Source organism: Trachurus trachurus, assembly GCF_905171665.1.
Source record: "Trachurus trachurus genome assembly, chromosome: 16".
In the NCBI taxonomy this organism is placed as follows: domain Eukaryota; kingdom Metazoa; phylum Chordata; class Actinopteri; order Carangiformes; family Carangidae; genus Trachurus; species Trachurus trachurus.
This window is the reverse complement of record NC_139902.1, coordinates 6,279,762-6,294,536: the sequence shown is the minus strand read 5'-3', so window position 1 is coordinate 6,294,536 and position 14,775 is coordinate 6,279,762. Positions and strand designations below refer to the sequence as shown.

The 14,775-nt window shown below is 42.2% G+C and overlaps 1 protein-coding gene across 1 annotated transcript in view; it reads left to right on the top strand.

Annotated features, from left to right (window-relative positions):
- The window catches only part of plcl2 (phospholipase C like 2), a 39,898-nt gene extending 36,443 nt beyond the window's left edge, over positions 1–3,455 (top strand). The window contains exon 6 of the mRNA XM_083990156.1: positions 3,056–3,455. Within this exon, the coding sequence (XP_083846282.1) occupies positions 3,056–3,259 (204 nt within the window). The 3' untranslated portion in view covers positions 3,260–3,455. The remainder of the gene's footprint in view (positions 1–3,055) is intronic.
- The last annotated feature ends 11,320 nt before the right edge of the window (positions 3,456–14,775 follow it).

The following is a 14,775-nucleotide window of genomic DNA, read 5'->3' as shown; positions in this document are numbered from 1 at the left end:
TGGTTTCCCTCATCAAATACACAATCCAACAAAATGCTCTCGTGGACAAGTTGTAACCTGCACATTCTCCACACTATGAGATAATAACGGTACGTTACGAGACAGAGTTGTTTTCGAGGTAAATACAGAGACTTCTTGCCGAAAAACTGCCTCCCGACGGGAATGCGCATCAGCGGTTTTGCATGAATTTACCTCAAAAACAACTCTGTCTCTTAACGTTCTGTTATTATCTCATAGTGTGGTGAATGTGCAGGTCACAACTTGTCCACCAGAGCGTTTTGGAGTTGTTGGATTGTGTATTTGATGACTTTGATGAGGGAAACCAAGAAATCCCATTAGCCTCCGTAGCGTAGCTCTGAGCAGCTCACGGCTCTGCTCCGCCGTTCTAAAAATAGCTTGCACCGACAATTAAAGGTAACAAACCTACAGTACTCCTAAAACTATAGGGATTATGGCAATGGGCTGATTTGCCAAAATGTTGAACTATCCCTTTAAACGTAGGATAAATGAAGACATAAATCTCAGAGTGAGTTGCTGTGTTAACATGTTCACTTTGAAACTGTGTGTGTTGTCACAGATGTGCACAGATGTGCTGGAAGTAATATCAAGTTTTTTGCTCGCTCCAGTGTTTTCACTCGTGTCCCCAGAGTGGGCCCCTCTGCACCTCACGTACTCACCATGCCTCTCATTTCAACCTCCACTGCCAGCACGAGGGATAATTATTGATGAATGACCTTCTGCATATTTGTTTGTGGTATTTGCACGTGTTAATTAAGATTACATCACGAGCAGCTCAGCCATAATTTATTCCCAGGAAATTGAGTCCATCGAGTGTGTGTGATTTATTGTGCGCTGTGTTCTCTGTCCGTGTGTTATCTGGGGCTCCACTTGTGTGTATCTCACTACCGCAGCAGGGTTTAGATTTTTTCGTCAAGTTACAGACTTGAGCTCCTGAAGATTAAAAATCAATACTATCCAACACAGCTCTAAACTCATACAATAGCTTCTCTTCAGGTCTTTTCAGAGGTGGAATATTTAACATACCTTGGTTCATTTTATTGGTAAAGTGGCTGTTGGCTTTGTACAGACATGGCAGGACCTTTACAGAAATAGCTACAATGCCTGCATGACCTTTGTCAGTGTGGAAGATGCTCCTCTAATAAATCCCCTGAAAAATTCTCATCAGTTTCAGATCCTGCAGCCTGTTCTCTAATATCCGACGGTGCACAGAGCGTACAGTGATGATTCACGTCGAGCGCTGTCTTGATATTCCTACCCTGTCACTCAGGCAGCTGCTACCGATGAAAATATATGCTGATGTGATTATTATTGCAGTTGTATGGGGGTGGTTTTTCCGCTCTTCTCAACCACGTTTGCCTCCTTAAAATAACTTTTATAGACCGACCTGACGTGAGAACAATCGCCTCAGTTCCTCTTTTATCTCCTTTATTTAATGGTACGTTCACATTGTTTCAAGTGTGTCTAATAACAACGGTCAGGTGGCCATCATTACTCCAGTTCAAAGAGCCTGTCCTCATGTGCTTCTAATGGAAGATCAGAGACAAAAAAGACTGTTTATCTGAATCTAATATTTCAGCTTTGTGTTTCTTCACACAGCTTTTCTTTTTCGAGCTGCAGTGGAGGGACGGTAACACAGAGAGAGGGTGGGAGGTAGACCACGTCAGAGTTGGTCAACTAAAGCGGTTATTTCCAAAGCTTTTGTTCCACATTACCCACAATGAAAGGGCTTAAAGAGATAGTTCAACATTTTGGCCCATTGCCATAATCCCTATAGTTTTAGCAGTAGGTTCGTTACCTTTAATTGTCGGTGCAAGCTATTTTTAGAGAGAGCCGTGAGCTGCTCAGAGTTATGCTACGGAGGCTAATGGGATTTCTTGGTTTCCCTCATCAAACTCATCAAATACATAATCCAACAACTCCAAAACGCTCTGGTGGACAAGTTGTGACCTGCACATTCACCACGCTATGAGATAATAACGGAACGTTAAGAGATGGAGTTGTTTTTGAGGTAAATTCATGCAAAACCGCTGATGCGAGTTCCCGTCGGGGGGCAGTTTTTCGGCAAGCAGTCTCTGCATTTGCCTCTACAACAACTCTGTCTCGTAACGTTCTGTTATTATCTCATAGCGTGGTGAATGTGCAGGTCACAACTTGTCCACCAGAGCGTTTTGGAGTCGTTGGATTGTGTATTTGATGAGTTTGATGAGGGAAACCAAGAAAACCCATTAGCCTCCATAGCGTAGCTCTGAGCAGCTCACTTCTCTGCTCCGCCGATCTAAAAATAGCTTGCACCGACAATTAAAGGTAACAAACCTACTTTGCATGATACGTTTTTGGTAAAGGGCAAGTCACAACTTGTCCACGAGAAGTTGTTGGATTGTGTATTTGATGAGTTTGATGAGGGAAACCAAGAAATCCCATTAGCCTCCGTAGCTCACAGCTCTGCTCCGCCATTCTAAAAATAGCTTGCACCGACAATTAAAGGCAACGAACCTACTGCTAAAACTATAGGGATTATGGCAATGGGCCAAAATGCCAAAATGTTGAAATATCCCTTTTAGGGGAAATCACGATATCAGTATGCAAACCCTGTCTCAAAGCTCCATTATTTTCTTTACAGATAAGAGATGAAAATTAAATGAAGAGTTTACTGAAGTACAAACTTTCTGGAACATGGTTGTGGGTTGTTGGCAGACGTTATACATCAATAATCATTATAATACATTATTAGGACACTGAGCCACCGCAGCCAGGAGCTCACTGGATAATCTACTCATCAATTATTGGCTACTTATCTGGAGTCCAAGTCACATGAATTGATTGGTAATTGATTGGGTGTAAATGTCTGAGATAACGTAGTGAATAGACATCAACCACAGGCCTTATCATTCATACTGGTTTTCTGTCTTTGACTGGAGTGACTGTATTACAATGTCCAAACCCTGGCTGCACTCCAAGGCTCCTGCACTTCACTGCTTTGACACTTTGATCTACCCCCCACCCCCCCACCCCTCCTCCTCCTCCTCCTCCTCAGGGCCAGGCAGACCTATTGAAGCATGCCAGGAGTGAAGTCCAGGAGAACCTCAAGCAGATCCACTACGCCGTGCTCACCTGTAACCTGAGCAAAGGCGGGGCGGCGGGCGGCTCCACGGGCTCCGAGTCCAGGAGCAGACGCAGCCTGGAGGCCATTCCCGAGAAGGCCACGGCCGAGGAGGAGCTCACCGACGAGGACAACTAGAGACCCCCGCTGTCCAGACCTCTACTCTGTTCCTGCCTCCTGAGCTCCAAACCCAAAGCTCCCTTCTCTCTCGTCTTTACCCTGGCATCACCGCTCCACACACACACACACCAGTGTTTTTCCACATTCCATTCAGTACATTCCTGTATCCCAAGCACAGCTGTAACCTCTTAGAGACTTCTGCCTTGTAATCATCAATAAAATGCCACCACTACTCCAGGACACAAATCCAGATCACAGAAGGTCTCAGCTGAAGTTTTTTTTTTTTTTTTTCTTTGGAAACGGACTGTTATTATTTTAAAATCTTGAAAACGTTCAAGGCTGGAAAAGTGTGCGAGTGTCTTTGCAAAACATTTGCCACACATCTGATGTTGCCGAGCCATGACGGGCACCAGTTATATAGGAATACTGAATCTAAGCATCCGGCAAGAATAACCTTTGGGGAAAAGTGGTGAAAAGTAGACGATGTACAAAAGCAGAGGAGCTGTGCCAAACATGAACCACCCCGATAACTTCCACAGTCACAAAACTCAAATCTCTCCATCTGCTCTCCAGAGGCCTGTTGTCCTCCATTCTTCCATCTGACCCTGTTTCTCATTTCCTGGGTGAGCTGGGAAGGCCTAGTGAACTACCAGCCACGTGACCGATAAAAAAACGTTACTACTGTTCAGAAACGGTGCACTTCTACTCAGCGGATGAGGGTGCTGCCCGAGGAGACACAAAAACAAAACAAAAAAAGAAAAGGAAAGGAAAGAAAAGGAGCCCTTGGATTGTTGTAAGAGATTATTTAAAGCACAATTTTTCTGGAGCTATGAATGTAACAGGACAGAAGATGGCGAGCAGGACGAGAAGGAAACAGAAGGAGTGAATGAAGGAGAAAATGAACGAGAGTAAAGAGTTGTTTACAATACCGAACTTGTCCATGTTCTTGTCTGCCAAATTAGTATAATATACTATGTATATATGGAGTTTCCTGTTACCTTTTTTCTGCAGAGTGCATCATTTTATTATTGTATACTTGGAAATATGAGATTTATTTTATAAAAGATATATGAACATGTCTGTGGAAATACAACAAAAAAAAAGATTTTATTTGTCTGTAGATGATCTGATGAGGAACGAAAGAGGACGGCTCTGATTGGTCGAAACAGAAGGACAGATTAGAGAATGTATTCATACTGTTATTTTGGTGCAAACGACGACAAGAACAACAACAGTCTCAAAAATCACAACCAGCAACTGCATGAGAAGGAACCACAACTGGATGTTCATAACAAGTATTCAAAAACAGTTTGGACGTTGACGTTTAGCATTTCATTTGGAAATATACAAGCCTTTTTTTTCCCGTTTGTTTTTGAGAGCATGGTCCTCCCATTTCAGCGCATTCAAAAACCATTAACTTTATGTTTTATTCTAACAATTTGTTTTCTCCAAAAATCTCCTTTCACTGCAGCCCATAAAGACATAAAATATTTGATGTCTTTTTTATTTCTCCTCGTGTGCTCTCAAACAGCTCCACTGTAGTTTAAAACACCCCGAAGAGAAATCAGTTCCGGCTGCTTTGAGAACTCATTGCTTTGTTTATTTGTAATGGTTTGGTTCAGTCACTTCCTGAGCAGAATCATTGAATCCATCTCTCAGAAAAGAAAAGAAGAAAAAAAACAACATTATGTGCGGATGAAAGACGAAGAAAATGGGAGGTCATGCACAGAAACAAAAGACTGTAGCTTCATCTTAACTGTAAAAAGATGTTTCCCTTTGCCCTGTTTCACCTCGCAGTTTGTCACTGTTCAAAGCAAAACTTGATCCACACGCAGCGTTTTCAGATGACGTGAGAAGAAGCAGGATGAGCTCGTCACAGACAGACCAGTGAGTCACGACAAGACTCTAAACTCAGGTCCGGGGGAGATGGTTGAGAGAGATGTGAACTCCAGGGTAATAATAGCTTCATAACCATTCCTGGTGACAGAGTCGGATTTGATCCACAATTAGCCTGTGATTTAATTGTGCCTCATCACTGAGAACTAAAACCCACTGTAGCAAGCACCAAGTGAGAAGAGCTCTGTCCTTTAACACGCCTCTGGCTTGCCATTCATTTAACAGTCCATAGTAGTGTTTCCAATTCTGACTTCATTCTCTTAAGCTTTATATTTACATTCTGATTAATAGAGAAAGGATTCTTTACAATGACAAGTGTGTTGTCAGGGGCTGCAACCGATGATTATTTTCATTTCATCATTCAATGTCGAACATTTTCTACGTTTGTCCAAAGAGCATCAACTCAAACTGAACATCTACAACAACAAAAAATTAACAAAATGACATCTTCAGCCCCAAAATACTCAATTCACTAAAATAAAAGACCATCCTCACATCTAAGAACTTTCAGCTAGCAGATTTATTTTGCCATGTTGAGCCAAAAATCTGATCTAAATGATAAAAAGATGACAAAGAAAGAGTAGTTATTAGTTTTCAACTCACCCGTTAACTGACTCATCTTTGCAGTGCTATTTAACCTGACCAGCTCTGCAGTAAGTTAGCATTGCGTTCCCCATTGTGCACTGTAGCTTCTTAAGCTAATTTTAACCAGTGTACCCGAGGGGAGCATCTGCTTCACAGGCCCACGCCTCAGAGATAACAACATGTTAGCCCATGTTTGGAATGAATTGAAGTGGGAGAGTGTCTGTAGAGGAGCCATGTTTCTTTTCAGACAATTCAAAGTTACACAGAGTGGTGCATCCTCTTTAACCAAATGAAGCTCTCACCCGTCTCAGCTTGTTAAGACAGTGATTTATGTTAGTCCTAATTAAAATGGAGGCTTTTGCAAATATAAATTACACTCCGTTTTGGCAATACAACAAAGTGCTCAGATGTATATGATGGTGAGGAGATGTAAACTGAAATTGAAACTATAAACTTGGTGCTGACACTAAGTTAAAGGCGTTCATCACATACATTTGACATTACTGCAGGTCTGGCCTTTCTGGGTTTCTTGTGCTAAACATTCATTTAGTCACAATATTGATTACCAGCAAGAAATCATTATTGGAGTTTTCCAAACGCGCAGCGAGTTCTATTCTCCTGTCACCAGGTAGTCGGACTGTTAAATGAAGCTCAAGCTTTTTGTAAAAACATTTGTCTTCATCTCTCACCTTCCACACATTCCCCTTGCCCCCCTCCCCCCTACAATGCTCACACTGTTGTGCCCCTAAACGATCACACAACCAATGAGGAACAAACACTGTCTGAACTTCAGTGCTGTGTCAGTCGACGTATTTATAATTGAAAAGACAATGGAGAGAAAAAAGAAGCATTTCAACTGTATCACCCCCGTCTCATCTCCTTATCTGTCAAGTCCAAGAAAAAAAAAGAAGAAAATAATAAAACTCTGAATAAACAGTGTTGGATAGACTGCCTCCTGTGTGCTGTTTGTGTGAATACTGTTACTTTTTTATCCTCACAATAATAGATTTTTACGATTATTGTCAGAAATAATAACGGTATTACGATTATCATGATTATTATGCATTAATTAATTTCACAACACTATCAATGTGTAAAATCAAATACAGTTAAAATATACTTTACTAATTATAAAATAATAGAAATAGAAATATTTTAAATATCGATTAAAATATGACAAATTATTAATCCGCCAGGGGAAGTGTTTGAAATATTCAAGTCATTAATTGTCATCGATACCAAATGTTTAAGTTAAAGCAGAAGTAAGCAGAATATTTGTGTTAAAGTAACATTGCGGAGTTTTTCGGCCTTAAAATAATGTTTCCAGACTCATTGCAATGGTAGAAAAATGGTTAATAGGATGAATGGTGCTGCCGCTGCAGCCTGAGCGGGGTTGCGTCGGCTGAAACTGCACTATGTAACTTCCCTGCACGGGTACGAAACACTTGTATCCTACAACCTTTATCCAATGAGTGAGGAGAGAGAACGGCATAAAGGGGCGGTCCTCTCTGTGTGTGCAGCCAAGGGATGCGCGTGACTGTGGTGACGTAGGGACGAGGGCGGGGACTGCTAACTCCATCGGCTGACAGGAAGTTAGCCAAAACGACCGGATCGCTTACTTCTGCTTTAATTTTAATTTTTTGTTACAAATGACACTCCAACATTTAAATTCCTACCAATCCAGTGCTACGTTAGGTAAATGGACCACTATCTGTGCATTTACTTTACTTTGGCGCACATCTGCCGACACGGTTTACACATAATATTTTTTTGGAAAGTGATGGTATTTAGGAATCTTTGCGATCAATTAATTGTGGCGTTTAATACCGTGATTAATTGTGAAAACAAGTAATTGTGACATCCCTACTCTAATGACAAAGCAGGTTTAGTGCAGCAGCTTAAGCCCAGACCTCCATGTGTGAACCCCATCATGCGGCTCTGCCTCCCGCTCCACTCCGCTCCGCTCCCCCCCAGGCTGTACTGTTCAGGGCTGACCTCCCCGCTCCGGTCAGCCCTGCCTGCCGTTACTCTCCCCCCCCCCCCCCCCCCCCACTGTGGGCTGCTGCGTCAACTAATTCCGCATCCCACTCGCTCTTAAACGAAAGAATAAGAAAATCACTCTTGTGTAAGATGTCACTCTTGGGTCAAAGGAACGTTTCGCATATTTTCCCCTCCCTTCCCTGTGGCTTTGACTCTTGCAAGCCTGAATATTGGTTTCTAATCTAGCAATTAAACCTCAGTCTCCTGCTGCTCTTATTGTGAGTCACTCTTGAATGAAAGCATTCCAGCCAAGCGCCTGTAATGTGGAATATTACCCCAGATCAGGTATTGGGTAGAGTATTTATCATGTTGCAGCGCCGCCACATGAGATTGCGATCATTTCTTTTCAAAGGACAGAGACACCTCGTCCCGACTCTCTCAGCTGTTTGTCCAAAGCTGGAGGAGCACATGCATCAGTATCGATCAGCTCGCTGCACACTGAGCGCAGCACTGAGAGCCTGGGGAAATAAAGCTTCAGCTTGCTTTAAATGGATCTGCTTCTAGCATGCAAACAAACACATACACACACACACACACAAAGCAGGCAGCGTCTGCCAGCTGTGTCGTTAACTGGACATTACATTCAGGGCCATGATCATGATTTGACTTGAATCCACAGACCTAGGAACAGTGAGAGACAGAGAGATTCGCTTCTGGATTTAAGATGAATGAATTGAATTAGAACGAAAAGAGCAAAAAAAAAAAAATGATGGAAACTGCAGCTGACCCAGTTTATTTCTTCAGAAACAATCTCCAAACTCTTCAGTGTTCTAATGGCAGTTAACCTTTATGATCACTTATCTCAGGTTAAAAGCACTACCTGTATGTCTGATAAGCTGTGCAAACCAAACATATATGCATAAGACTGTTCCTACCGCTCAACATGCGGCTCTGCAATCAGCGAAATGTGCATAAGGAACATGTAAACTCCTCTAATGCACCCTTTAAGAGCTTTTTGATGAGCGTTAATGTGTGACAGAATGTCAGATAAAGTCAAATGGATTTTTATTGGTCAGAGAAGAGTTTGAATTAGGGGCTTTTCTGTTTGCTCTTCTGAAGCCATAGATTGCTCCCATTGGGAGTCATTAAACATTATTGTGTTGTTGTCAGCGCAGCAGATCTGTCTCTGATGCTGCTTTGTGCAGTGGCGTCAGTGGGATCAACACACTGCACACATGCAAAGACACAAACATGCTGCCAATTCGGACAACAGCTTCATCAAGCTGAGAAAAGATGCACTGCAAGAACTCACAACAGAAGTGTTTCTGGGGACAGAAAAAAGTGACGGACCTAGCTAAAGACAGAGGCTAAGCCAACCAATCAAACCCACTTGTCCTTTGATACACTTACACTATGCTGTGAGCTTTCAGGGCCACCGTAGGCATGCATGGGCTTACAAGACACTAGACAATATAAATACATACATTCAAAGATGGCCAACAAGTCTACTCTTAAGTATGTGTCCATAGAAAAAATGTCTGCTTTAACAGGCAATGTTTCAAAATAACCAAAACAATCATGGCAGGTAGTCTTATGTAGGATATAAGGTTTTCTGTCTCAGAGTCTATGCTTTTTTAATAATCTGGCTAGAACATGAGTCTCCTCCTTGGAAAACCAGCTCAACATATCACTCAGACATCCAGAATTAGTGGAATAAGTCACCTGAATTTTTTTTAAAGGTATAATATGTAGGAATTCCCCCCATCTAGCGGTGCGGTTGCATATCGGAACGTATTCTTGATGTTGCATTCACGTGAAATTGGGCAGACATCAGACAGACAACAGACGCTGCATGTAACAGGATAAACAAGCGTCTATGTAAACAAGTGGTCTGCCAGCACGAGGCAAAACAATACAGGCGTGACAATATGTTGTCATGGTGATGTCGTATTGTTTACCTGACCCACGTTTTACCGTCTTTCTCTGGTGGAGTAAAATGACATCCGGTTGGTTTGCCGACGGCCGTCTGCCTGACTGCACCTGAATGCAACATCAGTGCCTCCGTCCTTCCTCACACTACACAGTGGTGACAGTTTTAACAGGCGCTACCTGGAAAACTTTCTCCCCGAGCCGACAGCTCCGGTGAGTTTCTATGGTTACCTACGGTCACGCTGCCACTCAATGTAAAAAATGGCGATGTAACATGGCTGCCTCGGTTCGGTGCGTCACCCACTTATCATTCTCATTCTAAGGTACGAGAAAACTTTCATTTGTATGTGGGTGTGAAATACGTATTTATGAAAGTAATATTTGATTTTTGCTAATAAAAAGTCAAATAAGTTACACACAGAGCACATGTATGCTGCTCTTCAGGGACCTTCCTTATACCTGCCTACATCCATCGCCTGAGGCATGGTGCTGGATCTCAGCTGTGCACACAACGACCTCTGACCTCTTCATGTGTTTAATGTGAAGTAAGGTTCTGTGAAGTGATGCTTTTTAATTGTACTCCAAATCTACTGTAACTAGTGTTGTGGTCAAGACCATCTAACCTAAGACCAAGTCACGACCAAGACTTTGAGGGGGTCGAGACCGAGTCAAAACCAAGACCAAGTAGAAATGTAGTCGATTCCAAGACCAAGACCTTGAAATTGTGGACCAGTCTTGACCACATATTCGAGTACCACAACACCAGTTAGAACTTGATTTATCCAACTCTGCTAAGGTTTAGTTGAGCAAACTCCAAGACGTGTGCTTTGTTGACAGTGTTAAAACAGGCTGATGTCAAAACATTTGCCTCAATCTGTCAAACTTGGGTGTTCAAACTCACAGGAAAGCAGACAATAGGAGCCACTTGTAAAGGGTTTGCGCTCTTGCACAAAGGAGCTTGCAAACAACATGAGAGTCATTGTGGAGAGTTTCAACAATAAACACTGTCTGGATTTAATGAGCAGACCAGTGCCGCGCCACCGCTTTTAAGGACACATGCACATTCCTAAAAGTAAGAAACAGCGGCGCAGTGAAGATGAATGGATGGACGGATGGATGAGTCTGGTCCGGAGCGTGGCATTCAGGCCTTAAATCATCGTCTGGCTGTTTACAAGAGTTGTGGGATTCAAAAGAGCTGTGAGAGAAATGTTTGGACAAGGTGTAAAAACAAAAGTCAGAGCAGCGTGCGCCCGTCAGTGAGGACGCTCTCTGTTAAGACTGTCCAAGTCTGTGGACGCTCCACCGCTGGCAGCACAGTGAGCGTCCCGTCCCCGCTGCTGGAGTCTGTGGAGATGTCTACAGCCAGACGGGGGCTGGCATCCTGTGACAACCTCCAGATACCTTTTTACAGATGAGGCCCCAAATGGAGTAAAGGTCAGTGAATGCATCACACTCAGCCTGCATCCTTCTCGCTCTCTAACACCCTGTTTATTCGGTCTCTTCTGCTTCTCCTTCTCCATCTTCCCTCGTTCCCTCAGGTTATCGATCGGCCCTCCGGTCCCGGCGCCGTTCTCATCTCACATACCTGGCCTCGAATTTGGCCTCATCAACTAGAAGTGAAATGACATTTAAGCCCAGCAGTGTGTCCATGTGAAAGTACGCCGTGCTGGCAAGTGTGAGCCCGGTCCATGGGGTATATCGTCAAAATAATGGGAAATGAAAGCAAAGGCCACATTTACCTGCAGCGCTAAGTTCAGGCAGTTATGAGGTTTTGCTACAAAAAAATAAAAAATGCTAAGAAACATTAAAGGGGAACTATGTAACTCTGGTTGCTTTTCCTCTGTTTTGCTAACCCTCCTCCTGGCCATGTGCATTTGTTTTCAACAAAGCTGGAGAGAAATCAATCAATAGAGCGGTTGATAACTTTAACTTTAACTATATATCATATACAATGTTACGATGTGTATATTTGTGTAGTCTTATCTGTCATTAACAAGAGATTACTGGTTATGGGGTGTGTTTTTGTCGTAGTGCTGCAGAGACGAGAGCTGGGACACCGGGTTGAAGGCCCTGATCTTACAAGGTTGGTTTTCAGCCAAGAGAAGCTAGGTTGAAGGCAGAGAGCCTCCGTTGTTCCTGTAACAAGTTACAAGTCATTTATTTAACCATCACAATTACTCCAAAGCTGTTTAATTAAGGTACAAATGTAGCATAGTTAAGGTGAAAATCCTGCATAGTTCCCCTTTAAGTATCATTTGTGTTTGTTTTTGTTATCCAACTGGCAGATCACCTCAGAGAAAATTCCATATTTCAGAGTTAATTAAACAGAAATTGTGACATGTACAACATTTTACTGTAGGTTCAATTCTACTAAACAACAAGAGTCTCATTAATTAACTCTTCCCCACCACTTCCTACATAAACCCAGACAAGAGCTGCTACATTACAATTCCACTACATGCACCACCTCGTAGGCCATGATCTGCATTTCACACCACTACTTGAACTTTTAATGTGCATTTCTGATACCTATATTTCATTCCTATTGATCATTTCTGTTTTTCTTCTGTATCATGCTGCTCAGGGAGCTGTCTCTTCACTGTCAGCTGATGACTGTTCCAGATTAAGGATAAATCGTCTCTCTCTTAAAAAACCTTGTGGCAACACTCGTGGGCTTCTCTACAGCGACTATGAGGTCTGAAAATGAAGCTAACTGATGCCTCCCGAGCAAAGACGGGGGAGGCTATAAAAAGAATATTAAAGCGCTTCCAGCTTGAAATTTCCACTGTCTGAAATGTCAAGCTTTGGATGTCAAGACAGGATCTGGTCGACCAAGAAAAAACCTTCAGACGGCGCTGCACGTCTGCCGGGGAGGAAAGGCAAAGCAAAATCCCATATGACTGCAAAGGAGCTGCAGGACGGTTTAGCTGACAGGGGGGAGGGTGTGATGGGTCTCAGAAGGAAACTTTACCTGCAACCTCATCCCTCAAGTCCACATCTGAAGTCTGCAAAGCAACATCCAGAGTCACGCTGGAGAACAAGTGCCGTGGAGCCGAGGATGTTGAAATGTAGAGGGATGAAACGCCTCGTGTAAACTGTTAATACTCTGCTTTGCGGTCATGTAGCAGGAGACAGAGGGAGGGAGAGATTCCACTAAATATCTGGATGCAAATGTCCTGCAGTCAGTCAATGAGCTGAGGCTGAAGAGAGGCCGGCTTCTGCAGCAGGAAGATGATTTAAAGCAGAGCACGCGACCCTTCATATCCCCCCTGACTTTAACATCAGGGAACATCTGTGAGCAGATCTCCAACATGCTGCGTGTGCGACAGCCTAAAAATATCTCAGAGCTTGATGTGATCTGCAGAAAGAGTGGGTGAAGAGTCCTGTGTCGGGAATAGAGAGACACCACAGAAAGTCTCCCAAGCTGCAGCATCTAGACAGAGGAGGACTGACTCAGTAGACAGACCAAACTTCTTCTCTTTTTTTTTTTTTTACATGCAACAATTATTGTTTCATTTTTTCTACTTATTTCAAGTGTTGAATTAAAACTACAACTACATTTACAGTTGAAAAACAGCTTATTTTAACAGCTGTTTGCTGCATTGTGTCCAAGCGTGTAACCACAAACTGTGTGTAATGTAAAATATACTGCAGCTCTTCAAAGATCAGAAGCGAAGACTGATTTTGACTTTTTGTTGTTGGTTGTTGCTCTATTTTATCTCTTGAGATTTATTTCATGACTATAGTAACATTGTGTCTGTTTTGAGAGTGGTCATGTCATTTATATCAATACTATCTTCCTCTGCCTGAAGATCTGATGTGTTCTTTAGGATCATTTATGAGTATTGGCCCCTACTTCTATTTTGTATCATGTTTAAAAAGAGACACCTCTAATGGTTCTTCTATGTATTATGGCAGCTTGTACAGCCTGAATCCCTATTTGAAAACATAAGATGTATGTGAAATTACAATCATGTTCAATAGATGTTTTTATATTTTTCTACTCTTGATTTGTATGACAACAACAACTGGTGTGTGTCATATGATCACATGATCATGTAATGGGACTGGGCTTTAAAAATGGCGTCTCTACGCATTCATTTTCGTATCTAACATCCGAGGAAGAGCCCGTGTGCTCGAAACGTCATGTTACTTAAATAAATCTATTTTTGCATTGGAGTTCTTTTGGTGTTGCAGACTTCTCTTCACCCTCAGGGTCGCCACTGACCCTGTTTTTAGGTTTTTAATGCATAAAAGTACCACATAAATGTGTTTATTGCATCAAGTAGTCCATAAACCTTTATTTAAACAAAATAAAATAAAAATTCTAAAATGCTCTAGTTAAAATTATGACATTTAACAATGTAACCAAGAGAAGATAAACAAATTGGATATTGAGCTAGCACCAGTGCTCCTAAATTTTTATCATCACTTTGCAAAGTATGGGCACTTGCCTTTTTAATTGAATTGTTGAATGTCTGTTGTTAAGTGTGTGTACTTAGTTCAGAGTATGTCAGTGTGTTTTTTTCAGTTTCCTTTAGTGAGATTAATGTTGCTGTCTTGTCATGTTTCTTGTTTTTCTTAATTGCACAGTCACTGGAGTATTGCACATAATATTGTATGTGACATTTCTCTTGAACTTGAACTTTACAGCTGATTTAAGACACAAATCCGACCCGAACACAAGAGATAGTAGTAGAAAGCTAACACAAGACAAAGGTTAAACCAGAAAATGTTTCTCATTGTTTCTTGAATAACACCTCAAACAATCAACCGATTATCCAACTGCTGTTAAAAACATGTGTACTTCAATAATAATACGTCAGAAGTGAGCGGCCCCAGCTGCCACGTGGTGTAGTGGATTCATGGTCCGTGCCGTGGTTGTTTATGGTTTATTATCTCTGTGTTCTCCAACAACAAAAAGTAATCCCAGATGGACAGATAGTGACATGTGATGTCCAGCAGCTCGTCATTGTTCAAGCTCACAGCAAAGAACAGAGGCCAAACTGTGCTGTGGGTTCATGTCACACTGTGTTGGTATCTACACAGTTCCCCCTTTTGAGGTTTGAGTACAGCTCCCACCGCCACAGCTTTGTTTGTGGCTTTAAAGCCACAAACAAAAACTAATCAGTTAACTGTTTTTA